The sequence below is a fragment of the Caretta caretta genome, chromosome 10 (assembly GCF_965140235.1).
Source record: "Caretta caretta isolate rCarCar2 chromosome 10, rCarCar1.hap1, whole genome shotgun sequence".
NCBI classification, from domain to species: Eukaryota; Metazoa; Chordata; order Testudines; family Cheloniidae; genus Caretta; species Caretta caretta.
Genome location: NC_134215.1, coordinates 5,087,097 through 5,114,649, shown reverse-complemented (window position 1 = coordinate 5,114,649; position 27,553 = coordinate 5,087,097). Strand labels below are relative to the sequence as shown.

The following is a 27,553-nucleotide window of genomic DNA, read 5'->3' as shown; positions in this document are numbered from 1 at the left end:
GGGCTCTGGGCTGGGGATGAGGGGTTTGGGGTGTAGGAGGGGGCTCTGGGCTGGGGATGGGGGGGTTGGAGGGCGGGGGGGACTCTGGGCTGGGGCAGGGGGTTACGGTGCAGGGGGGTCTCTGGCTGGGGGTGCGGGCTCTGGGCTGGGGATGAGGGGTTTGGGGTGTAGGAGGGGGCTCTGGGCTGGGGCTGGAGATGAGGGGTTTGGGGTGTAGGAGGGGGCTCTGGGCGGGGGTTGGAGGGCGGGAGGGGGCTCTGGGCTGGGGCTCGGGGGGGGGGCCCAGGCCACAACTCCTGTCAGTCCCCCGACGGCCCGGCGCGACTCGGCCTGCGGGGCCCCAGCACGAGCAAGACCCCCGCCCCCCCCCAGGCTGTCGCGCGCCGCGGCGGGGGCCCACAGGGAGCCCCCCGCCCGCCGCGCCAGGAGCCAACATGGCCGCCGCGGCGCCCGCCTCCCATCACGTGACAGGTAGCGGCTCCGTTCAGTCCTGGCGGAAGCGCCGGTGCCGCCGCCAGGTCCCGGGGCCTCCGCGCGGGGTCGCGGCTCCGGAAGTCCTGCCCGGGGCGTCAGCCGCGAGAATTGAAAGCGACGGCGGCCGCTGTTGGCGGCAGAAGGGCCGTGGCGGGGAGGGCGGTGTGTGAGGGGCCGGCGGGGGTTGGGGGAGGTCTGTGGGGTGGCGGGCGCAGAAGGGGGTCTGGGGGACAACGAGGGCGAGACTGGGGGTCTGTCTGTGGGTCAGGGACAGTGGGGGGTGGGGAGAGAGTGGGGGGGTCTGTGGGTCGGGGACAGTGTGGGGGTTTGGGGGTCGGGGACAGTGTGGGGTGGGGAGAGAGTGGGGGGGTCTGGGGGTCAGGGACAGTGGGGGGTGGGGAGAGAGTGGGGGGGTCTGGGGGTCGGGGACAGTGGGGGGTGGGGAGAGAGTGGGGGGGTCTGGGGGTCGGGGACAGTGTGGGGGTGGGGAGAGAGGGGGGGTCTGGGGGTCGGGGACAGTGTGGGGGTGGGGAGAGAGGGGGGGTCTGGGGGTCGGGGACAGTGTGGGGGTGGGGAGAGAGGGGGGGTCTGGGGGTCAGGGACAGTGGGGGGTGGGGAGAGAGTGGGGGGGTCTGGGGGTTGGGGACAGTGTGGGGGTGGGGAGAGAGTGGGGGGGTCTGGGGGTCGGGGACAGTGGGGGGTGGGGAGAGAGTGGGGGGGTCGGGGACAGTGTGGGGGTGGGGAGAGAGTGGGGGGGTCTGGGGGTTGCGGACAGTGTGGGGGTGGGGAGAGAGTGGGAGGGGTCTGGGGGTCGGGGACAGTGTGGGGGTGGGGAGAGAGTGGGGGGGGTCTGGGGGTCGGGGACAGTGTGGGGGTGGGGAGAGAGTGGGGGGAGGTCTGGGGGACAACAAGGGTGGGGAGAGTCGGGGGGGAGAGGGGAATGGTCTTTTCAGCCCGTTTCTGGCTTTCCTGGCCTAGTTCTGCAGGGACAGTTGAAACCACTAGTCAGAAGTCCAAATATTTAAAAAAAAAACAAAACACTTTTTAGTTACCTTCATGTGGGGCTTTCCGTGTTGTGGGTGGTGTTTGCGTAACGATTTCTGGGCTGCCAGCCAAAGCATCTGTGGGATTTAAAGGCTCCTAGGGGGAGCAGGGTGGCCTAGCTGATAGACCACTGCACTGAGACTCAGGAAGCCTGAGTTTTATTGCTAGCTGTGCCACTGGCCTGCTGGGCAGCTTTGAGCACATCACGTCCCCTCCATAAGCCTCAGTTTCCCAATCTGTAAAATGGGGCTAATGCTCTGTAAAGCACTTTGAAGCCTGTTAATGAAAAGCTCTATATTAAGAGCAATGTATTGTAGCAAAGTGCAAAGTTCATTTCTCTCCTCTAGTCCCAAATTGTTTTTTCTTTTTGAGGTTAGGTATCATGGGCCCAGAACAAGGAGGTGCGCAGGAGGAAAGTGTGATCCTGATAAGTGATGATGAAGCTGAGTCTCCTCTTGGGAACTCAGTCCTGTTAGTTGAACCATTGCGTAAGTGCTGTGCTTTTGCCTTATGTAAGTCTCCGCAAAGAGACTTTTTTTAGTTCAGATTTGTTTTTAGTATTACTACTGCTTTTGAATCTCCAAGCCAGTGTATGTAGTTCTAAAATCATCAAAGTGTGAAGGCGCTTCCTCTGTCTTGTAGCAGTGTGTAATCACCACGAAAACAAAAAAGAAAATTGACCAGGGGCAGCAATAAAACTGGGTATAAACAAAATGTTTGTAAATGCACTTATTAAACAAACTGGAAAAATAAGAATTTTCCTTTGTACAAAATACTCATTTAAAAAAAAAAAAAGAATTTTATAAGTGGACCTTGTCCCTCTTAAATTGGTATCCATTACATTTAATTCCCTTAAAGGGCAAAGTATACTTAAGGAAAAGTATTTTAAGTGGTTTTGTTAACCATTTCCCCAGAATCTAAACTTTCATCAGAAAAAGTGGAGCCTTTTCTCTTCTCTTTCCCAGGGAGAAAGCAAAAAACGGAGAGAAAGCAAAGGTTCTTCTGGTATTTCACATCTTTTTTAAAAAAATTCAACTTAAGATCTCCAGAAACTTTAACTTTTTTTTTTAAGCACTAAGTAGTTTTAAGTTGTTAACAAGTTTCTCTAAATACGGCTGGTGTGTGGTATCAAAGTACCAGTAGGATTTCCAATGCCTGTCCTGCATCAATGTGAATAACCTCTTTAATTTCTGTTGCGGTGGTGCCAGTCATAGAGCAGGACCCAATTGTGCTAGGCTCTGTTCAAACACCGGACAAAGACCATCTTTGCCCCAACATGCTTAATGAATAAAAACCAATAGCCAGTTTTGCTTTTAACTAAATCTGCAATCATTTTACTCTGAAATAAACCACAGTGTATTTCCCTTTTTACAGAAAAACCTATTCTGGAAGACAAAGCTGAAGAGATTGTGGATGAGGAATGTGAAGTAGTAGTTACTTTCTGTAAACAAGGGAAAGTGATGCCTCATGCAAGATATGACTGTATGACACACCCATTTGAGTATGTTCAGTAGCATAGTGGATAATATGGGTTTCCTCTTTTATAGGGAGTAATACCAGATTTTTTTATTATTGATATTTTGTGTGCATTTATTTAATTTGTACTAAATTTCAATAGAGGAGTCTAAAAAAACCCAGTATCAGTGATATCTTTTTTTTATGGCTAGAAAATTTAAATCATATAATTGCAATCAGGGCACAAAGCAAGGTCTCAACTTTCCTGCTGGGCCACATGCTATTCTAAAATACCTTTTCAAATTAGTGCCTTAGTGCTATATATTAAGTTTTACCAGTGTAAGTTTATTAGCTTATTTTGTTAAATAATTGTGGTAGGTTTTAATAATTAAAAAAATTGTCATGAAGTAGAAGAGGAACAGAACAGTTATTTAGTGTATACTATAAATAGTGTTCTGCTTTATCAACCTACAGGCGAGCAGAATGTGAAACATGTTCACCCCTTGAGAACAATGCCAATATCTGTGATCAGTGCTACTGCTACATTTGTGATAAGCTAGCTTCTGAGGTAAGGAAGGACTTAAGGTGTAGTTATGAAACACAGGCTTGAGTTGTCCAAAGTGGAAACCCCCCCCCCTCCCTCCCGGATTAGCTTGATATCAGAAATATTCAGATTTCTCCACTTTTTGTTGCAGACAGTTTTTTTTTAAAAAAAAAAGCTAAAATTTTAAAAATGTGGAATTCATCAAAATATTCCAGCTTTTTATCCAGATTTTAGGGAAGTTTTGAACATGGAGCCAAGTGTTCTATAGAAAATGGTTCATTAGCTCAAAAGTGGCTTAAAATTATTTTCAGGGTTTTTTTTCCCCTAAATTCACTAAACTTTGTAGGTTTAAACTATATGCCTTTCATCCAGGAATGACAGCGCTTTACAGATCCCAAATAATTAAGCCTCTCAACATCCCTGTGAGTTAGTTACATATGTATAAAGGCTTAATCTTTCTAAGATCCAGTTCTCACTCTTTCTAGATCAGTCTGCTTTTCATGTAAATTCCTCTTCTATAATAGTATTTCCAGTTGTTGGTTGATATGCTCACTCCAGTACCTTAAATTTGGATTTTGAGTACACTGGGAACGATCAACTGAAAGAAACATACTAAAGAGTAAATAGAACTAAAATCTCCATGCTCACAACCAGTCAGACCTTGAATGGCTGTTTTATATTCTTTAGTCTAGATCTGGTGATGTGTGAGAAGAAGTACTACTTTGTAATTTTGACCCAGATTTATAGTGTAGATTATGTCATTCCAGGCACGGGTATGTTACTGTACAGTTTGTAAAATCAGCTAACATTTGCATAGGAATATGCAGTAGCTCAGTATAAAAGATACTTAGCAACATGGATACAATGTTGACCTCGCTGAGCAAGGGATCGTAACTAATTTTTGTTTTGGTTAACTTGAATGCAATTTTTCCTCTTCCTTTCCCCCATAAAACAGTGCCAAAACTGGACAACCCCTTCTCACTGTCACTGCAATGCACATAATAAAAGCACGTTCTGGAAAGACCAGCGTGGTTTGGCCTTGGCTGGTGTTCTTGTGATGTTCAACTTGGAGCTCACAGATATAGATGCAGACCTTCGACATGGTGGTAAGCATTATGCTTTTGTGCTATCCCAGAATCAGCGAGGTTTAATATATAGGACTCTTTATGAGCATAACGCTTGTCTAGAAGAGAGCCTATTTCAGCACTCTTTCCTCTTCAATCCCCCAGGAAATCTTCTGATGAAATTTGTCCATGAACTTTCAGTGGAATATAACAAATATCTGGTTGGTGAGAGAGTGTCTCCTAATTCACATGAATGTTTCTGTCACCCAAAACGGGGACCTGGGCAATGTAATGTCTGCAGACAGCGCCATATGGAGCTTATATACAGGTAACTCTGATGAGAGGGTTCAGTGAATTTGCAAGGAATGTTTTTTTTTAATTCACAGGGATTTGCTTTCCAGTAGGTAAAACACAGTTAGACTCATGACAACCTAAGATTAATAATTAGAACAATGCTGTAGAAAACTCACTTTTTTCCCTCTTGCAATATGTTCCACTGGCCAGTTAGGCCAGACCAGGATCCAGTTCAAATGAACCCCTAAGCTTTAGTGTCTGTCCTTGTGTGACCAAATATTTAACAGTTTTTCCTCACTGTTTATAATTCATGGAAGTTTAAAACTAAATTCTGCTTCCTGACTAGAATAATTTTTTCTGGGGTCGGAGGGTCCAATTTCCATCCCATCCATCCATTCCTTTTAAATGTTGCTGTTTCCTTTAAACGACTTGTATCTTTCCCTTGAAAGAATCTGAAGTATCGTGACTAGTCAAGTTAAATGCTAACTATAGAATTTTGTGCAAACACTTTTCATGCTGACAAACCAGTTCAGTGCAGATATACTTCACCGTAAGGACTTTTAATTCTCCTAGGTATTCTGGCGTTTTTGCACTGGTAACAACATTTTTAAATCAGGCAGAAAAAGAGAATCCTAAAGCTGCTGCTGTCATGCTCCTGGGAGCAGCCAAAGAAATAGCACTTCATAAAGACCCTGCTCAGTAAGTATTCCAGCTCACCCTCTAATCCCTGAGTCCCTTTGCTACAGTTGTGGCTGTTCGCCCCAGATGATTTATAACTGAATAATGGCAGAGCTTAAAATAATTTTAAATCAAAATTGGAGAGAAATTGGAAATCCCAAACAAACGGGGAGGATGGTCTCATAGCTGATGATTGGATTGCAACTTCTACTATCTGGACTTTTTATGAGCTTGGGCAAGTCACTCTATCTCTGTCTCAGTTCCGCATCTTTAAAATGAGTAATAAATTTCCATCTCTGTTTTGCGTTGAGCTTGTAAACCCTTGCCTTGAAGAGCTATCTCTTGCTATATATTTGTACAGCGTCTAGCATAATAGATGCCCTCACTTCAGTCAGGGCTTTAAGTGCTACTGTAATACAGATAATAATAAATGTAGAAGGTACTCAATGCATTGAGTTTATTGTAACTTAGAAAATATTCCAAAGTATTTGCAAACAAAGTTCAGTGAGGTAGATGCCATCTGTTTATGGAAACTATATTTTTCACTTGTTTTTCTCTTGTCAATTTGATTGCTTTAAAACCAGTCCTAGGAAGAATATGTAAGCACTAAACTAATGCATTTGTTTTAGGAACTTGCAAAATCTTGGTGTCACTGCATCTTTGAGGATGGCTGTACCTTGTCTAATGGAAAGGTAAGACTTTGGTTAGTTTGGTGTGAGATTAAGATGTCAGTGAGATGGTAGTTGGCTGCAAAGTTTCTACTGGTGTGTTACAAAGTACACGAACACATCAGATCCTCAAAGGCCACCTTCAGTTACTGAAGTGTTTAAAATAGCTTTGGTGCTTCAAATCTAAATTTCCTGATATAGAATTCCTTAAAGATGAATTGTATGGCTCTAATACGGAGTAATACTAACTGTATCCATAATGTTACACAATTACATTATATAAACCAGGATATATCAGTAGAAAAGTATCGAGAAGCAGCCGTGTTAGTCTGTATTCGCAAAAAGAAAACGAGTACTAGCGGCACCTTAGAGACTCACCAATTTATTTGAGCATAAGCTTTCATGAGCTACAGCTCACTTCGTCGGATGCATGAAGTGAGCTGTAGCTCATGAAAGCTTATGCTCAAATAAATTGGTGAGTCTCTAAGTTGCCGCTAGTACTCGTTTTCTTTTATCAGTAGAAAAGGTTAGTTAAAACTTACCGTTCTTCTAAATTTCTTCCAAAGCCTGGGAATGGGGACATGTAACACATATTTCTTCGCTTAACTCAATTCTTTGTTTAGCTTTGCAGTTTACTTTTAATAGTAAATCCACCAGCCAGAAAGATAAGAACTGATTTTTGGGAAGACTTCAATCGTATCCCTCCCACTATTTACCTAATTTGAACCAATGGCCAGGTACAGCCTACATCTGTCCTCATTTTAAATGACTGCTTTTTACATTAAGGAAATAATTCTTTTCAAAGGTAATGCCTTATCACTTAGATTGTATACTGTATGTGACAGGGACCATCCTCTTGTTCTGTGTTTGTACAGCACCTAGCGCAAGGCGGTCCTGGTTGTGACTAGGGCTTCAAGAGAATAAAAACATGATCTTGAAGGAACATGAAATAAGATTTTTTTTTTTTTTTTTTTTTTTTTTTTTTTTGCTCCCCAGTCTTCCTTGATTTGTTAAGGAGCTCCCACTTAAGTCAGAAACAGAAACCACTCTTGCAATATCAATGGTTCACGTCAGAATGGACTTCCTACTCTCTGCTACAAACCTATTAAAAACAAAGTGTATTTTAATGGCATTTGAAGTTATTCATTTAAAAGGACAGTGTCAGTTTAAAATCTTATACTTTAAAATAAAGAATCTCAAATTTTAAATTTTAAATAGAATTGAAATTTTTTACCCACTGCTGTTCTGTTTTTTTGTTTTTGAATTTTGACTGCAAATGATCTATCTAGTTTGGTACACACTGGCATGATGTTGCAAATAGTGCGTGAGGATCTTTGATTTAAAAAAACCCCACAATAAATACTTAAGTTTTCTGTTTTTAAAATTCATACTGGTTCTAAGTGTGGTGGGTGTTCTTCCACCCCACGTCCCCCAGGTGCCACCTGGAATTGGGGTACCACGGAGCCCTCGGACTCACCTGGGCTCCCTCTCAGCACTGTGCCGCTGAGACCAGCGATAGACCACTCCCGGTCCTACGCTTCCACCAGCATTCACACAGGCAAATCACAACTTTCCCAATGTCACCTCACATGACTCCTCTTGTACAAATTACATCATAATTATATCATAATCATACCCCCATGATGCATATGGGTATAGTGTCACAGTAAGTCTTATAAAATTGTTTTTATACAAAATCTAAATTTTAATCCAAAGTGTCCTTTCGAAATTTTTTATAAAACATTATAGACTTGTTCCTAATCAGAAAAGGGAACTGACCTAGTGAACAATTCAGCTGGCTTAAAAAGATTTTACTCCCATCTCTGACTTTTAAAACTAGTTTATTTTTGTAAATGCAGGATTACAACACAACTTCAGAGGATGCTTGTGCTGTGTGACTTTCCAAAAGTTTTATATGAAAAGTTCATTAGTTTTTTCCAGACTATCTCGCTTCCGTCTCACTGCTATGCCTTCTCAAATAGGTATGTTCTTTGCTTCTATTGACTAAATGTTATTACTCAGTGGACTTAAATGTACTCAAGTGTGAAAGGGAGTATTTACATGTTATATCCATTGGGATTTCTAATGTGTGGCCAACAACCTGAACTCTTGAAATCTGTCCAGAGACTAAGCCTGGCATATGGTTTAATAGAAACTAGCTATAGTTTCCTACTAAATATTCCTTTTACTGGCAGTCTGGGAAATGGAAGCTTAAAACAACAGGGCTACATCAGACTTGCTTTTATTTGCCTTTAGAAACTGCAGGAAATGGTCAGAAGTTGTTTGTAATAGTGACTGTAAGCATTCATTATGATATCTCATATCTTCATAAAACCCACATTGTCTGTCTGGTTAATATTCTGGTACTTCCAAACAAAATTACTGAAATTCCTTGGAAAAAGCGACATGGTGTCATGCTTGTGTGATTTGTGGACATTGAAATTAGAACTGTCAGTACTTGGGTGGCAAACAATTATTTTTAGATGCAGTGGTTCTGTGGTCTAGGTTCTAAGATGTTTGGTTTATCAAACTCAAGATTTACTGAGTCAAGTATACTGTGAGCATTATAATGACTTACCAAGAAGAATTAGTCTAGCATGATCAATACAATCTCTGTAGCAACCCAATCATATTACACAAATATGTGTTCCAACACAATTCTCTTCTAAAGGATAATTGTCCCGAATACTGGTGATGTATGGCCCCAAGGTCTGCTAGTAACTAGCTTAGTGCAGGTAGTGTCACGACTCTATGTGGCTGCTAGTAGCTTCATTCTGCTGCCATGACTAACGTGGGGTCCATCAAGTTAAATTTTCTGAAATGAGTCATAACCTTTGGAAATATTATCGTAGTCCATGTTGCACCCAACCTTAATGTGGGGGGAGGGGGAGTTGTGGTATTGAAGTGATATGGGTGTCTCTTTGCTCTGTTCTGTGAATTCTTATAGAACCTTACAATAGTTTTTAGAAAAGTATTGTCTTTCACTTCAATTTTCAGCCTAAACGTGGTGCCGTGGGATCATGGATTACTGACAACTGTCTTAAAAGGCCAGAACATCACTGGTCAAAGAACGCAGAAAGGAAAGAAAGTATTTCTGTGGGAAGTACTTCCTGTCATACAGGCTCGAGTAGAAAAAATGGAAAACCAGGGACAGTAAGTTCTTATCCATCTTTTGAGTACTTGAGTTCTGCATCATATCAGCTTTATATAGTATGGTGTCTTTCAAACACCTAGAATTGCTGCTGCGCTTTGTGTGTTTTTCTTTAAAAAACAAAAAAAAAATTTACTGACAGCTTGTAATGAGTGTTTTTCCATCATGCTTTATAAAGACCATCCAAAGGAGCTTCTGACACCTTATCGGTCTTAAAATGTACAACTCACAAAGAAGCTTGCTTCGTCTCTTCTACGCTCCTTTTTTGTCTCTTTAACTCCCAGTAGGTCTCAGCAGACATGCCAAACGTGCGAAAAAAACACAGAAAATGGGGATAATACCTATCTCCCAAGGGTGTTGAGACTTGATTGATGTTTACAGAGCATTTTGAGATCACTGGATAAAAGGCACTGTAGAAAGCTAGTGAATTGTTAGACAGGTTTCAGAGTAACAGCCGTGTAGAGAGGTGCTTGATCTGCTTCCTGTAAGGCCATAAGTAGTAATGTTAACGGTATCTTTTGGGTTTTGGCTCTGAAACTTCTTACAACATTGATTAAACCTTGATAGGTCTATGAACATACAGTTAACACATTTGGAACCTGTGCAAATGGCTCTTTCAAACAGTGTATAAAGGTAAATTTTCTTGCTGGGTAAATTGCTGTCTGTACTGACTATACCTTTTGTAAAGGTTAGATCCTATAATAGCTGCCATTGGGGATAGAATGGAAGCTTTTTCCAATTAAATGTTAATTGGGTTCATTCAAAACTTTGTATCCATTTTTATAAGAAAACTGTTCCTTTTTTTTTTTTTTTTTATTCGTATCCAGTTTGAATGTTAAGGGCAGTTCAAGGTACTTGACATTCATGGTTCTGTCTAGACAAATCTTCATGGTCCAATTAAAGATCTGAATGGTTTGGGCCCCAGTCATGTGAGTCAACCCTCTCATTTGATATGCCACCACAGCACTTGCTACCAGAACCCAGATTTCAACACTCTTTGTCTGGGTTTTCTGTTAATGGATTCTTCCTTTGGGATTTCATAGAATCAAGAATATCAGGGTTGGAAGGGACCTCAGGAGGTCATCTAGTCCAATCCCCTGCTCAAAGCAGGACCCATCCCCAATTAAATCATCCCAGCCAGGGCTTTGTCAAGCCTGACCTTAAAAACTTCTAAGGAAGGAGATTTTACCACCTCCCTAGGTAACGCATTCCAGTGTTTCACCACCCTCCTAGTGAAAAAGTTTTTCCTAATATCCAACCTAAACCTCCCCCACTGCAACTTGAGACTCCTTGTCCTGTCCTCTTCTACCACTGAGAATAGTCTAGATCCATCCTCTCTGGAACCACCTCTCAGGTAGTTGAAAGCAGCTATCAAATCCCCCCTCATTCTTCTCTTCTGCAGACTAAACAATCCCAGTTCCCTCAGCCTCTCCTCATAAGTCATGTGTTCCAGACCCCTAATCATTTTTGCTGCCCTTCCCTGGACTCTCTCCAATTTATCCACATCCTTCTTGTAGTGTGGGGCCCAAAACTGGACACAGTACTCCAGATGAGGCCTCATCAATGTCGAATAGAGGGGGATGATCACGTCCCTCGATCTGCTTGCTATGCCCCTACTTATACATCCCAAAATGCCATTGGCCTTCTTGGCAACAAGGGCACACTGCTGACTCATATCCAGCTTCTCGTCCAGTCTCTAGGTCCTCGTCCCTAGGTCCTTTTCCGCAGAACTGCTGCCTAGCCATTCGGTCCCTAGTCTGTAGCTGTGCATTGGGGTCTTCCGTCCTAAGTGCAGGACTCTGCACTTATCCTTATTGAACCTTGTCAGATTTCTTTTGGCCCAATCCTCCAATTTGTCTAGGTCCCTCTGTATCCTATCCCTGCCCTCCAGCGTACCTACCACTCCTCCCAGTTTAGTATCATCCGCAAATTTGCTGAGAGTGCAATCCACACCATCCTCCAGATCATTTATGAAGATATTGAACAAAACCGGCCCCAGGACCGACCCCTGGGGCACTCCGCTTGACACCGGCTGCCAACTAGACATGGAGCCATTGATCGCTACCCCTTGAGCCCGACAATCTAGCCAACTTTCTACCCACCTTATAGTGCATTCATCCAGCCCATACTTCTTTAACTTGCTGACAAGAATACTGTGCGAGACCGTGTCAAAAGCTTTGCTAAAGTCAAGAAACAACACATCCACTGCTTTCCCTTCATCCACAGAACCAGTAATCTCATCATAGAAGGCGATTAGATTAGTCAGGCATGACCTTCCCTTGGTGAATCCATGCTGACTGTTCCTGATCACTTTCCTCTCCCCTAAGTGCTTCAGGATTGATTCTTTGAGGACCTGCTCCATGATTTTTCCAGGGACTGAGGTGAGGCTGACTGGCCTGTAGTTCCCAGGATCATCCTCCTTCCCTTTTTTAAAGATTGGCACTACATTAGCCTTTTTCCAGTCATCCGGGACTTCCCCCGTTCGCCACGAGTTTTCAAAGATAATGGCCAATGGCTCTGCAATCACAGCTGCCAATTCCTTTAGCACTCTCGGATGCAACTCGTCCGGCCCCATGGACTTGTGCACGTCCAGCTTTTCTAAATAGTCCCTAACCACCTCTTTCTCCACAGAGGGCTGGCCATCTATTCCCCATGTTGTGATGCCCAGCGCAGCAGTCTGGGAGCTGACCTTGTTAGTGAAGACAGAGGCAAAAAAAACATTGAGTACATTAGCTTTTTCCACATCCTCTGTCATTAGGTTGCCTCCCTCATTCATTAAGGGGCCCACACTTTCCTTGGCTTTCTTCTTGTTGCCAACATACCTGAAGAAACCCTTCTTGTTACTCTTGACATCTCTCGCTAGCTGCAGCTCCAGGTGCAATTTGGCCCTCCTGATTTCATTCCTATATTCCCGAGCAATATTTTTATACTCTTCCCTGGTCATATGTCCAACCTTCCACTTCTTGTAAGCTTCTTTTTTATGTTTAAGATCCGCTAGGATTTCACTGTTAAGCCAAGCTGGTCGCCTGCCATATTTACTATTCTTTCGACACATCGGGATGGTTTGTCCCTGTAACCTCAACAGGGATTCCTTGAAATACAGCCAGCTCTCCTAGACTCCTTTCCCGTTCATGTTAGTCCCCCAGGGGATCCTACCCATCCGTTCCCTGAGGGAGTCGAAGTCTGCTTTTCTGAAGTCCAGGGTCAGTATCCTGCTGCTTACCTTTCTTCCCTGTGTCAGGATCCTGAACTCAACCAACTCATGGTCACTGCCTCCCAGATTCCCATCTATCCCCACTATATGCTATGCTTCCGCAATGGATTTCCCATTCTCATTTGTTCCACTGGGAAATCCATTGGGGAAGCATAGCATATAGTGCTGTTATAATGGAGAGAGACAATTACTAGTTTCAACAATGAGCGACAGCTCACTTCATCGGATGCAATCATTCGGATGTAGCTCACAAAAGCTTATGCTCAAATAAATTTGTTAGTCTCTAAGTTGCCACACATCCTCCTTTTCTTTTTGTGGATATAGGCTAACACGGCTGCTACTCTGAAACCTAGTTTCAACAATGTGCATTCACACACACACATCTTAATTCCTGTTTTTCAGTGGGTGCTGCACAGGGCGTAGCCTTTGCAGTTTCCAAATCACGTTAGTCCCATGTAGCTTGTAAAGCTTGGCAATCATGCTTAAGTACATGCGTAAGCTTAAGTACAGACCAGGATCGAAGGTTCATGTAGGGGATGTTAGATCAGGGATGTAGACAATTTCTAATGCTTTCAGTTTCTTCAATGCTTCATGGTATAGAGCAGGGGTGGCCAAAGTTACTGACCCTCAGAGCCGCATACGACAATCTTCAGAAGTTCAAGAGCCAGGGTTTGCCTGCCAGGGCTCAGGGCTTTGGCCCCGAGACCACGCTCCCCCCTGAGCTGAAGCCCTGACACCTCCCTCCCTACTGCGCTGAAGCCAGAGGCAATGTGAGAGGGGAACACGTAGGGTCACATGCCCTCCCAGATTTTTGCCAGCCTTTGCTGGCCTTGCTTGGTCATATGGTGCTGCTGGGCCCCCTCTCTGCATGGCAGCTGCTGGAGCCAGCAAGCTGGGAGCTGCAGGTATAGACGCTGCTTTTGCTGCTGTCTCCCACAGAGGAGCTAAAGCAGAGGCCCTTCCCTGCAGCTCCTAGCTGTTTGCTGCTGCCTTTCCATGCAGAGCTAACACCTGGGAGCTGTTGGGAAGGGCCACTGAGGGAAAGGGGTGTGTTTTGCTTGGGTGGTATGACTTAAGCTACGGGGGGGACGGACACTGAACTTTTAAATTGTGGCCCCACACACACTCAGCAGGCACCAGTTGTCTGTGGCAGAAGCCGCTAGCCCCACCACTCTGACGCAGGGCAGAAGCTCGAAGCTCCCCTCCCAGCCACCCAGCCTGGTAGGCGAAGAATGGGGTGGGGGGTGCCCCTCCAGGAGCCACACTTTAACTGTGAAAGAGCCGCAGTTTGGCCATATATGGTATAGAGAGAAGGAAGGCAAATTCCTATTGATTACACAGCTGGTGTTTCCACTGAATTTCCACAACCAGTACCACAGTGGTGACATTTTCCTAGATTTAAATATTGAATAACTCTGTATTGGTGAATGCTGCTTTTTTCTTTAAATCTATCCAGGGACGTCAGTAGTTTTGGGGCTCATCAGAAAACAACGAGATAGCAGCAGTTTTATTTACATCCAGGTCTTTTTTTTTTCCTTTTTTTTTTTTTCTGTACATAAATGTCTTCTACGTGGGAGCTATTGCTTTGTCTCATTAATTCTCATCCGTATTCCTGCTTCATCTGTTCAAAATGTAATGCCGCCTCTTCTCCTCCCTTCCTTAGTTATAAGGAAATAGTTCGCTACTTGAAAGCTGTGAAATGTAATGACATTCTAGGGTAAGTGGCTTTTTTAATTTTTATCTTTGCTTTAAGATTTCCCTGTCTGTGTCTAATCTTCAGTAAAATCACACCTTGAAAAGAAATGATTCTGGTTGGCAGACTTTCTTAGTTGCTGAACACAACATTGCATCACTATTGGCTGGTAAACGTAATTGGATCCAGATTAGATTTTTTATTTATTTTTATATATATAATATATAAAAAACATTTGTAGACCTGGGTTGATATGAGTAATTAAGAGGGGGGAGGCATGTTTCTTGGAAGACAAAATTAGGAAGATAAATAGATCAGCAGGCTGAAAACAGAATGTTTGTGCTAGCTCACTGACCCATTTACTTATCTTAGTTAAGATAGACTGTTTGACCGAGCTAAGATAAGGGGAAGGAACTGTGACTGACTTCCCCGGGGTGCACCCTGGAACTGGAGTACCGCTGAGTCCTCTGGCATACCAATCTGGGCTCTCTCTCACACTGTGGCAAGCTGCAGACCGCTCTTGGTCCTGTACTCTCACAAACCTTTACACAGGCGGGGACACACCCAGGTGCAGTTACATAATGCTTCTCCTCACCCACTCATGAACTAACAATAGAGAGGCTGCAGCCAACTCCCCATACCTCCCTAGCCTTGCACCCTGGATTGTACCATCTTGCCCTGGTCAAAAGCCTGGCCAGTGTAAGTTTATTACCCAGTCTGCCTCTCCCTCAGTGTGGAGAGGACAATGCATCAGTTTTTGTTCCTGAGCAGATTCCCCCAAACGCTTCTAGCAAAATACACTGTTTTAGATGTAAAATATAAAACCAATTTATTAACTACAGAAAGATAGATTTTAAGTGATTATAAGTGGTGAACATACAGCTCAAAGCAGATTACCTAAGAAATAAAACAAAATGCAATCTAAGCTTTACAAACTAAACTGGATTTGAGTCAAGCAGTGTCTCACCATGTTAGATAGTACAAACAGTCCACCAGCCTTCCATACACAGGCAGGCTTTCTTCTTTCCCGCCTGGAACCTCCTTCCCCAGTTGAGTCTTTATCCTCCAGTGTTGTGTTGTAGAGGGAGTGAGGCCAAGTGATGACGTTACTTCCCCCTTTTTATAGCTTCTTTCATGTGGAGGGAATTTCATTGTCTCAAACAAGCCCCCAGCAGTTTGTGGGAAAGTATAGGCACCAAAATGGAGTCCAATATCACATGATTTAGTTACATGCCCCTGCATGCTTCGATGAGTCATGGCATCCATTACCCATATTTTGGCTGAAGTGTCCACAGGAAAGCTTATTAGGTGAGGCTAAGCTTTTCCTGGGGGCCATTACCTTAAATAGTTCATTCACAATGTGCTGGATGTAAGCTACTTTGTGAGTGTTACCCAGGAGCAAACACGTTTGAAATACAGATGCATAGTCAATATTAGTAACTCCAGATACAAAAATGATACATGCATACAAATAAGATAATTATTCAGCAAACCATAACTTTTCCATTGACACCTCACATGACATGTTTTGTACAAGATGCATCATAATTATGTTATAATCTTATCTTAATAATATCACTATGGTGAATATGGGGTGCAGAGTGTCACAGGAACACCCAGGGAACCATTTACAAAGAGCAAAATAACAATGAACAAGAGAAACTGGGATTGTAAAGAGTAGGTTGAACATGGACAGTGCATGGGCAAAGCATGCTGTAAAGGGACTGGTTCCTACAAAGTAACCAAACCAATCCCAAAATGTGGAATGCCGTGTATAGTAAATGTAAGGAAATCTGTAAATGTACATAAAGGAAGATGTTTTCTCTGTAACCTTGGATACATGAAGTACCCGACATCCACCCCCTTCATTCAAGTCTAATCAACTCAGTGTAGCGTTGCTGTATGCCAAATAAAGATACCTGAGTGACAAAGTCTGGAGTCAAACTGAGTTCTTGGGAAGCCAAGTGGAAAGAGGTCTCAAAGGAAATCCTGGTAATGCTTCCATGTTGTTAATGGCATCCACAAAAATCAAATCTGCAATCCTTTCTTGTATCCAGGTTAAGAAAGCTTAGAGATAAAATCCCATTCTACTTGTGCAAAAGTGGAGACTTCGTTAGTGCTGTACATTCATTGTTGCTTCCCTTCAATAACCTTGCATGCTGTACCGCCTGCCGGATAACCCCTTTCCAGTTTGAGATCTACCTAAAGATGTTCAGAACTGGGAGTGTTTCCTGTGGAAATAATTTTCATGACCCTGGAGAGTGGATTTCAATTGGCAAGTATTATTCGTTGAAGTGCTTCTTGCTTCAATCCCACTTGACTATGGTGGTGTGTGGTTATCTGTTTGGATTAAATCTAACATGAGATTTATGGGACTTCAAACTCAGCCATAAATTAACTTGGTTAAAGCATGGTACATAAGTGTTGGTGAGGAACAATGCTATTTAAGTTTTAGACTCAAGCAGAAACTACTTTGTTTTATCATGCTCTAACTTACACAAATGCTAACCCTTGTCAGCCATTCAGCTCTTGTTTGTTTGTTTGTTTTTTTAAAGGACTGCTTTGTTAAAAAGTGCTGAGTATTAAACCCTTTCATAAACCACAATGTACACAATGGCACACTGTCATTACCCACACTGTTATGATGTGTTAGCCTTGCCCTTGAACACATGAGTGAATGGACCATAGAGACACTGAGACCCATTTCACCAAAGGCATTTGCTCAAGGTCAAGGCTGATATATCAGGATAATGTGGGCAATGTATATATTGCCTTTGTATACATTGTAGTTTATTAGAGGGTTTCTGCTGAGACTATTGTGATAATAGACCTTGGTACGCACAGACTTGCCCCACAAGAATGAGTCTGATACCACAAGCTTATTTCACACAAGTCCACTTGATAGCTATTAGTGGTGATATTTGAAGGAGCATGGGATATTTGAGCACAATAGTCATGTATTGTAAATGTTCTGTACCCGGTGAGAAGATTTATTCCAAGTGATATGTTTTAGTACCTTTTAATTGCTTGTACATATCCCTAAGGACTTTGGGGGAGCATATTACAACTGATGACTAGAATCTAGAATTGTGGCATGAAATATTGTAAAGTAGCATGGACACTTCTCATTTCTATCCCCTCTTTTCTTTATGGGTGTTTAAATTGTATCCTTATACAGATTTAGTCACGGATTCTGTGACCTCTTTTTGGCTTCATGCTGTCAGTTGCCCCCTCTCTCTCCCCACCCCAGCCCTGCCCCCTGGTTATTTTTAGTAATGTCACAGACTGGTCACTGGCTCCTCTGAATTTTTGTTTATTGCCTGTGACCTGTCTGTGACTAAAAATAACCAAGACAAAATCTTAACAGTCTGTGTGTGAACATTACTGTACTTAATTAAATCTGCCTCCTGGTTTTTTGGGGTTTTTTTTAAATATGCACTTCATTTATATCGGGTTTAAGGAGTTGTCTATTTTTTCCTTCCTTAGGTTCTCCTTTGAAGCCCTCTGTTCTCATTAAGCATGCACTCAAGCTCCTTTACTGCAATCTCTCATTATACCGGAATGTGAGTGTTTGTATTAATCTTACGCTTCTGTTAGTTTCTGTGCAGTTCTGTTTGTCTAATACAAGAGCACATTGTTGAGTAGCCTCTCTTTTTTTTCTGACTTTATACCAGGTTTCGCCCCAAACTTTAATACTGTACTTCTATGTTCAAAACATTTGCAAAAGATAATCCTTTCAATACCTCGGCAGGCATTGGCTCCTTTCCACGGTTGGGGAAACTGAGGCAGAGGAGCTGTAATTTACCCAAGACCACATACTAATCAATGTCAGACTTGGGGGTTCCTGGCTCTTAGCCCTGAGATCAGTCCATCAGAGGTACAGCAGGGTCCAATGACAAAGTAGAGATCGCTGTGAAGCTGTAAAAAGCAAGATGATGAAAAGGGTTGGTTGATTGAACTAGAACCTCATCAGTTCATTTTTGGTCAAATGTCCCCTTATGTAGTCCAGTTTTCAGTGAGTTGACATGAAAGAAGATGAAATTTTGTTGGTGGTTATGTAAAGGGGAAAGCAGGGTGGTAAGGAAGAATTCTGCCAAAAAGTAAAGAAAGGCTTGTTTTCATCCTTTGCTAACGGCAAGGAAGTCAATGAAGGAAGAATGGAGGAAGTTTAAAGAATGTTTCATTAAGGCAGTGGAGATAACATGGTTAGTGGTAAGACTGGGGTGAATAAGATGGTGGTGGAAGTCTGATGTACAAAACAAATTAAAAAAATTATTCAAAGTTTTGAGGAATCGTGATAAAGAGACAATTTAAAATGCAAACAAACAGGCTAAAAAGGCAGTTGCTAAGGTAAGAATGGAGGCTGAAGAAGAATTACACAGAAAGATGATAGCAGGAAATTTGGCTTTTGGGTTGATGAAAGAGAAATAAAATATGAAGAAATCTTTGCGTGAAGATCGGGAGCTGTGTGGTGACTAACACTAAAGAAGTGGTAGAGGTATGGAAAAACTATTTCTGAAGGCCATTAAATGAGAAGAGAGTTGTTGCAAATGCAAGCGCCGCTGACAGCTATAGGAAAGTCTCAAAAGGTATCCATCTCTGTACAGGAGGTAGAAGAAACATGGAATAACATGAAGAATGGTAGAGTAGTTGGTGAATATGAGAACTGTGGATATGATCAAGGCAATTGGAGGTACTGGAGTAAAGTGGCTACCAGATGACTGGAGAACTGGATTGATTGTGCCCCTCTGGAAGGGTGAGGATAATGCAAAAGATTCTAACATTGACCAGGGCATGACCATGTTAAGTCAACCCTTTAAAGGCCTTGAGAGAGTTTCAGAGGCAAGGTTGAAGTGCAAGGTGGAGGAAAATATAGGAGAAGAGCAATGTGGCTTTAGGAAGGGAAGGAGTACTGTAAATGCAATATTTGCAATGAGACAGATGCTTGAAAGACTGATAAATGGAGGGCGTTACTGCTGTGTAGCAGTTATTGATCTTGAGAACGCATATGACTTGGTACAGTGGGAGCTGGTGTTTTGGAGTATGGAGATGAATGGGAGGGGGACTTCAAGATGTGGAGGAGATAGAAGAGCTGTATTGAGGGTCAAGAGCTTAGGTGTTAACAATATTGGAATTTTAGAGAGTTTTGTGATGACGGTGAGCTTGAGAGAAAGCACTGTGCTGTGAATCCACTTCTCTTCATCCTAGTTTTTGGAGTTAATTAGTAGGAGAACCAAGCCTGTGGGGAGACAGAGAAAATGAATATATGTTAATCATCCAGCCCTTTTGGCAAATATGGTATTGGAGTGGGCATCTGTGTTTGAAGATCATGATTTGAAGGTAAACACACAGAAAAGGAAGGAGGGAAGGTGGAAGAAGAGCTGTTGGCTGACATTTTAGGAGAGAAGCAGAATCAAAAGAGGTTTGTGTACTTGGGAAGTATGCTTAGTGCCATCAAGAAAGATCTCAAACTGAAAAGAACCACCCAGTGTGTGTGGGCAGTAGGAGTACTGTGGGACAGGCAATTAAGTAACAAATTTGAAAGGAGAAGTCTGTGCTGTGTTGTTTTTTCCCTTTCTGATGTATGGTTTGGAAACAGTGAGTCTCATGGAGATAGAATAAAACAAGATACAGGTTGTAGAAAATAATATACTGAGAAGATTATCAGGCAAGTGGAGGGTAAACAGTGCATAGAAGAAACTAGGGGGAAGATGAACTTGGGATTCTGATGGACTGGAAAGTGCACGTTTTAGTGGGTTGGACATGTGACAAGAATGGGAGAATGACCACCAAAGAATACATGAGTGGAAGAGGACAGCAAGGAAAACATGGAAGACTGAGGATGTGATGGAAAGACTGTCTTTTAAGAGAGTTTGAAGAGAAAAGGACTGGAACTCCAGGACCTATGAACCTGACCTATGAGCTGGAAGGAGTGGTGAAGAATTGCATGCACCGCTGACCCTGTGTAAAAGGGAAAAGCAGTCTTAAGTAGAGCTGACCACTGTTACCACAGTGTCCTGACCTAGAACAAAGCAAATAAAACTTACTATGGTTGTGTGTATGTAAATTTTTTTTTTTTTTTTAATACACTAAGCAATCTCTGATGGGCAGATTGTCAGCTCGTAGAAGTCCATGGTATGGTCCATGACACTGACTTCAATGCAGCTATGACAATTGTACCAGCTGAAGGTCTAGCCCTGAAGCCTTTTGTTGTAGTGTGATAGCTGGGCAGCCTTGCTTCAGGTGAGGCACAATGGGGATACTGTTTGTATAACCTAAGGGGAAAAGACAAGCCCCGTACGCTCTAATGTATAACTCCAGAGTGTGGTCAGCACAGTGACTCTGAAAGTAGTATCTTGGACACACTGTTGCAAATATCTGTGCTCCTCCTGACTTTTTCTGATAGGCCAGATATTACCATTTCACTGTCAGCACTACAGAGTCACGCGGGAAGAAACCTCTGTGTTCTGTCTCTCTCACTCTGTTTGTGGTACATAAAGCAGAAAACGTTGTTTTTTGTTGTGTGTGTTTTTGTTTTTGTGTTGTGTGTACCATGCCGGAGACACTTTTTATCCAAAGAATTATGTACTTTACTTGAAAATATAATATTTACCGTGTTCAGTCTTTCTTTAGATCTAGAGACTGATTGATTCAGCAAACTTCACAAAAGTCTGTGGTTTTGTTAATTGAAAGTTTTTACTGTGTTTCAGCCAAAATGCTGGAGCTCCCTCATCATGGTTTTGGGTAGTAGCAGTACTCTGGAGAAAAACGGGCATCTCAATGCTGCCTCACTGAAAGAGCCACCACACGACTTCCAAGAGGTAACTGATGCCACTTTGCAATGGAGAAGCTTTTGCCTTGTGTTCAATTATTTTCTTCAGTTTGGGGATTAACTCATTTTGGAGTCTTGGGAATGGATCCATGTTGTATTACACCATCAATTTAATTTGGCACATGCCAAAAGAAAACCTTGCATGCCAAGTCTTAACCTTTCCATACGGAAATGCTGACGTGTTTTGGCCTTAGTCCGATACGCTATTTGTGTCCCATCTGGTAACTGCATAGGAGTTAGTTAATTCAGCATTAGAGAGACATGGTGGTCGAGGTCATATCTTTTATTGGACCATCTTATGTTGGCTTTCGAGCTTACACAGATCTGAAGAAGAGCTCTATGTAAGCTCAAAAGCTTCTCTTTCTCACCAACAGAAGTTGATCCAATACAAGATATTACCTCACCCACATTGTCTCTAATATCTTGACCAACACAGCTATAACACTTAATTCACTATGGCATTTAACTGTTCTGGATGCTGATTCCAGATCTCTTAGCTGTGAAGTGCATTGGATAATTATAAAACCGGGAGGGGAGGGATTTAGTTTTAAAGGAGGTGTTTTAGGGATAACACAAAAGGTCAATATTTCTGTAACAGAATATTTTCTAAACACAGTAAACCTAAAGCACAGTTATAGTAATACAAGCATATTTAGGGGGACTGCTGAGAATGGACTATACAATTATAGCATTCCTCATAGATATAACAACCAACCTCCATAGTGAGCAGAAATAGGACTGAAAACACCCTATGCCAAAGAATTAAGTTTTGGACACGGTTTGACATTTGTTGAATACTTGGGCTCCTTCTTGCTCTGCTTGTGACTGTCATAACTTCCTGTTGCAGATGGTAATGTCTGTATCTTGCGTTCTTCTAAATGAACTGAAGACAAAAGTCAATGTTTCTCTGCCGTCAAACATTTTTTCTGGTCCTGTAAGTATGTAATGGTGAATGAGAGAGGTGATTGTTTTGAATAGTGGACTTTTGATTGCACTATTAGATTTGAAAATAGCTGTCTTTAATTCAAATGTATTAAATGCTTTTGAAATAAGATGAGAATCTTTTTAGGAAGTGGCATAGGAATTCCTAGCACAGTCTAGTGTTTAGAGCAGAGGACTGGGAGCCGAGACTCCCAGGATCTATTCCTGCCACTCTGTGACCTTGGACAGCTGTCGCCTCTCTGCACTCAATTTTACCCATCTATAAAAGGGGGATAAACTGACTTCAATTTCTGTATTAGGATTAGTTGACCCGAGAGGTAAGTATGGCTTTAATCAAAGTGGAGACCACCCTTTATACTGAGAATCAGCAAATGCTTGCCTCAGCAGAAGTCAACATCTGCTATTTCATACCCATTAGGAATTTTCGTCAAAAAAAAATCTGGGAATCTCTCCATTTTGGCCATGAATTTAAGCAGGATGGGCTGTCTTCAAACTAACTGATCCGAAGTTAGATACAGTGGCTGCAGCTTAATGGCAACCCTGATTTTAACTTCCGGTTAATATCATTTGGCTGGGAACCAATCCAATCCCATTGACTTGAATGTTAATGGCATTCGGATATTGACAACAGGTGTGCCACTTATTGAGAACTTTTCTTTGGAAGAAAGGCCCCAGCTGCAGGCAGGCTTGCAGGGCTGCAGCCAGGGAAGGTATGTCCCAGTGCTTCGTTCCCTGGCTGCAGCCCCACAAACCTGCCTTCCACTCTACTGGCTGCTACTGGATAAGACAACTTTTTGATGGCAGTTTATGGGTTGGTAATAAGCAAAATCTACTATAGTTGGAAAACCTGGCTGTCCATAATTTAATAATCAGAAAGCAGATAGTTGTATATAGTACCTGATTTGCTGAGGGTGAGCATGATGAAAGTTACCCATAATTAGGATATGTTCATTTACCTAAGCAAACTGATTAACACTGAACCATTATTTCCTCAGAGGAAATAAAAGGAGAACTTCTTTCCTAATTGCATAACTCAAATGTCAGGATTTTCTTGGTCCTTGTAACAACACTTGACCTACTTAACAGTGATGTTGTGAGCCTTAATGTTTGTAAGGCAGTTTGAAAACCTTTGGTAAAAGGTGCCACAGAAGTGCAAACATACAATTCTCCTGCCTTGTGACAATATGTTGTCATTGACACCTGTGCAAAGTCCGTGTAAAACAGAATGGCAGCAATTTACACCTGATGTGAAAAGAAAAGGAGTACTTGTGGCACCTTAGAGACTAATCAATTTATTTGAGCATGAGCTTTCGTGAGCTACAGCTCACTTCATCAGATGTAACGGCTGTTACTCTGACACCTAATGTGAGCGGCTGTAAATGACAACACAAGGTACAAGGCCATGGAGAATCAGGCCTTACATGTTTCTTAACATCTTTTCTGAATCTTCCAGTTACAGATTGAGGCTAGTCTTATCCTCACAGTGCAAGCAGTGCAGCAGATGCTTCTAAACGACCTTCCATACTTGAGTTCCTTTCTAGAAATAACACTAGCTTTCGGGGTAAGTCCTAGAATCTTCAACTGTAGTAAATTACAACAAATGATGCTTAAAATGCTATTAACAGCATATTGAATTTTATGCACGTTTTTGTCAAGTTTTATATTTTGTTTTCTTTATATTTAAACTTTACCAGTTATTTATTTTTCAGGGATTTCCAATGAAATGAAGTACTGTAGCGTAGAATTCTTTCGATAGCTTATTCCTCTCTTTACCTACTAGAATAACTTCTGGGCTCTGAAGCTATTATTAAATGGCCTTTCCTGTGAAGAACACATTCTCCATGGCACTATTAACTTGCTTCTGAGAGATCTGAATTTTCAGAAGGCAACAATGTTGCATCTGTGAGTAAACGTTTTGTTGAGGTCTGATCCTTTATCTGTGGAAAAAGTTAAATGCCAAGGCTGTGGGGTTCCCCTCCCCTCCTCCCCCAGAGATGTATTTTGTGGGGTGGGTTATAGACAACCAGCTAATTGTCAGTAAGACATGGCCAAACTTGTTTTTTAAAAGCTACCCTAAAGAATAGAGCCCTGCTCAGATACAAAATTTATATCCATGGAGTTGCAGGGCTCTAGCAACAACAAGTGAGACTAGCAGGGCCATGGCCAGCAACCAGGCCAGGAAGCGCAGTGGGGAAAGTAGCAGGAGCCCAGCCCTGGCAGCTTCTCCAGCATTCCTGTACTGCCCCCTGCCCTGCCCACTGAGGCGGGCACCAGGTTCACCGGCAGCTGTCACTGGTTGCACTAGTTTGTGCAAGCGGCTCGCACGCTCCCACACAGGAGTCCCTTCCTGCAAGCGGTGGCCTGACATGCTGCTACTTTTACCACTGCGGTTCCTGTTCCCGGTCGCTGGTCATGGCCCTGCTGAGCCCTGCAACTCCATTGATATCTGCATCTGCAGATATAAATTTTGTATTTGCGCAGGGCTCTACTAAAGCATTGCCAAGTGACTTATCATACAGGATATATGTTCTTCTAGTGCATATGGGGTGAAGGTTTCATTTTCAAAGTGGTTCTCAATCACAGGGAAGTAGTTTTAAAACTGGGAAAAATGTATTCCAACCAGTGGCTATATGAGAGTCAGGCAAGGACACCATGTAGGTTATACTGGCTCTGCAGTTGAGCCGCATTACTCAATAGACTCCTCTTTCCATGGTGAGATGTCTTTGATTTAAGACTCTGTTGGAAGACAGGAAATGGTCTACAAAACAAACTAGCCAAATTATGTATGCTGCCACATAAGTTTTTAGAACTAGATACAAGTGTCATCACCTGCTACTCCAATTTTCTTTATTGTTCAGGTGGAAAAAACTTGGTCCTCAATATGTGGGCGAGCTGCTCTGCCTGTACCTGACTTGCAGAAATAGAAAGATGCAGTCCATTGGCATCTTCATCATCCATGTAATTAGCGAGCACCTGTATATGTAAGTATGAATACTTGGAGTCAAATACCAGGCTGATTATAGAAATGCAGATTACACCGATGAGTTGCTTGGAGCTCCATTAACATGCACACAATCTTGTTATGGATTTTTTTTGCACAATTTTATCCTTGCTGTTACAGCAAGTAATGAGATTCAAAATTTTGGTGGGTTTAAAACTGTTCTGATGTCAATGTTTCAGTGACAAACCCTGTTACCTGATGGGCTCCTCTGGCTTTTTTGCATTCCCACTGACATCTATTATCAAAGAAGTCTGTAGTCTGTTTTTAGGAACGTGACCAGGATAATATTCACTAGTTTTCTGTTTGCCTTGGGAAAACAGGTGAGTGGTTCCTTCCACTAGTAGACACCGCACTCGTTCTCTGTGGAAGCCATTTTTGATTAGCTAAATAAATCTAGGAAAAACTTATTAATCACATTACTGGGTTCCTAAGAAGGCTTAATACTGAACAAATGTTTGGTTAACAGAACGCACGATCTTTCTTAAAACATAGCTGGAAACCTGTCCCCCAAAGAGCATAGAGCTCTTTTGTATCACATTTGTATAAAGTCTTCAGTGTAGTGGTAATGTCTTTGGTCTCAAGTCCGAGGCGCTTTCCAGCTTCATGGGGAGTAGATGGACACCTTTTTAAAATGGCCAAAACTTGGACATTCTGACTGATTTATTGGTAGTATGAGAAATGCAAATGTTTTTGAAAGGAAATATGCATAGCTCCTATTCAGCAGGGAAACTGACAAAAATCATGTCAATTTCAGTCAGCAACTTCCAGGGTCTCTGGCTCCAGTGAAGTTTCTCCATGGCAATTGCCCCTGGGCCAGGGACCCAGGACTGTCAGGTTCCTGGGCCAGCTGGCTCCCTGTGCTACCTGACACACTCAGAGAAGCTGGCTTCCCAGGCTATGGGGGTCAGGCAGCCTGAGGAACCAATTGGCCCAGAAGTGCAGAAGACATGGGGCCCCTGGCCTGTGGCAGTTTCCATGGAGCTATGGACCCTGGAAAGCCATCTGGTCATTTTAATGAACAGTGATAGTCACTAATAGCAGCAGCAATTCCAGTTAATGGAGCTTAGTCAGGGGTTTTTGCATGTTTCATGAAACGCTAAAGCAAGACCCTGCACCTTTCCCAGACACTAGAGAGCACAACACGCAAGACTCACTTCATTCAAACAGCTCATCCACTTGGTTTGGGGTGTGGAGTCTCACATCCTTAATATAGCAGTGCTTCTAGTGGGAGCTAAAGGTGCACCAACGCTTGATCTGTCCCATTTTAGGCAAACTAGGTGGAGCCTCAAGGTGTGTATAAAATTCGGAGACAATCATCTGCTCTGTGACTAGGTGTGGAGGGAAGGGTTTCTAAAATAGTTGTAACTGTACTTTTAGAATGCAGTTATTGCTATAAATGCTTCAGATGTGTTACAGAGAGAAAGTAGTTTCACAAGTAAGCATAAGCCTTGTCTGGTATGTTTGCAATATTTTGTTTCTAGATTTGGTAGTAAAGCATTCAAGGTTTTAGAATGTGGGCTTTTTTTTTTTTTTTTTTTTTTGCCTTGGCATACCAGGCATTAAGAATTGAATAATCCTAAAACAATGTAGCTAAATGTTTGTGTATCTGAAGGTGCAGAGATTGCCTGCTCCAGATTTTTAATTCACAGGCAAAACATGTAGCAGACCATGCAGCATAACGTTCCAATTGCACTTCCTGTAATCTTGTTCTGAGAGGAAATCAGGGACACTTAAGTTATCAGCTTCTTAAAGAGCTTCTCGTTTGCTTTGTTTCCACTGTACATGGCAAAAGGGTTGGGGTGACTAATCACTGGCTTACATGAGCCTGATGATGTAGATGTCTGCAAGAAGGAGGTCTGGATACACCCTCTTTTGTCAGGCTTGCTATATTTATTGGATTCCATCAGCTGGCAGGGCAGTTTATTTAGGTCTTTCTTAATATGTCTCAACATGTGCTCAAGGTTGAAGTTGTACTCCAATATAAAGGTGACTTCAGTGGTGACCTCTCCCACATTGGGACATGAAGTTGGAGCATTTGACTAGCAAGTATAACAAAGTATTGGGAATGTCACAGTCACAGGGTAACTTTCCTTAATTATGAAGTAGCTGAAATGGGGAAGGACGCTGTCCATATGTGGAAAGTGGATTAAGAATCTAAATCTGTTTTCAGGTGTCCATGGGCGAAGCATCTTTGCAACTTTCTGAACACAGTAAGTGTCTTTGTACCTCAGGTTGTTGACCCCAGCAGTGATTCTCAAATGCTAAATTTGTCGTCACAAGTTAAATTCTCTGTAAGCAAATGGAAGAAATAAAATAATTAGGTTGAAGCTAGCAACAATACAAAGGAATTTGTGGGTCTTAATAAATCTTGGAAACCTTAGAAAGTTTCTTGTCCATCTTTCTTTCTATGGATTGGATTTATGGCTGTTGGTTCTAATATTGAGAGAATTTCCATGTTGGTGATTTTCCTTGGGCTGTGGGGTTGCAATATGTTGCCTT

The 27,553-nt window shown here is 42.5% G+C and overlaps 1 protein-coding gene across 1 annotated transcript in view; it reads left to right on the top strand.

Moving 5' to 3' along the window:
- The first annotated feature begins 434 nt into the window (after window positions 1–434).
- LOC125643306 (uncharacterized) overlaps window positions 435–27,553 on the top strand; it is a 28,917-nt gene continuing 1,798 nt past the window's right edge. The window contains exons 1-19 of the mRNA XM_048865692.2: window positions 435–636; window positions 1,896–2,006; window positions 2,893–3,019; window positions 3,448–3,541; window positions 4,473–4,623; window positions 4,747–4,909; window positions 5,449–5,574; window positions 6,183–6,245; window positions 8,081–8,203; window positions 9,219–9,374; window positions 14,250–14,303; window positions 16,337–16,554; window positions 17,766–17,842; window positions 20,990–21,100; window positions 21,959–22,045; window positions 23,507–23,614; window positions 23,834–23,955; window positions 24,912–25,034; window positions 27,225–27,264. Of these exons, the coding sequence (XP_048721649.2) occupies window positions 435–636; window positions 1,896–2,006; window positions 2,893–3,019; window positions 3,448–3,541; window positions 4,473–4,623; window positions 4,747–4,909; window positions 5,449–5,574; window positions 6,183–6,245; window positions 8,081–8,203; window positions 9,219–9,374; window positions 14,250–14,303; window positions 16,337–16,554; window positions 17,766–17,842; window positions 20,990–21,100; window positions 21,959–22,045; window positions 23,507–23,614; window positions 23,834–23,955; window positions 24,912–25,034; window positions 27,225–27,264 (2,256 nt within the window). The remainder of the gene's footprint in view (window positions 637–1,895; window positions 2,007–2,892; window positions 3,020–3,447; window positions 3,542–4,472; window positions 4,624–4,746; window positions 4,910–5,448; window positions 5,575–6,182; window positions 6,246–8,080; window positions 8,204–9,218; window positions 9,375–14,249; window positions 14,304–16,336; window positions 16,555–17,765; window positions 17,843–20,989; window positions 21,101–21,958; window positions 22,046–23,506; window positions 23,615–23,833; window positions 23,956–24,911; window positions 25,035–27,224; window positions 27,265–27,553) is intronic.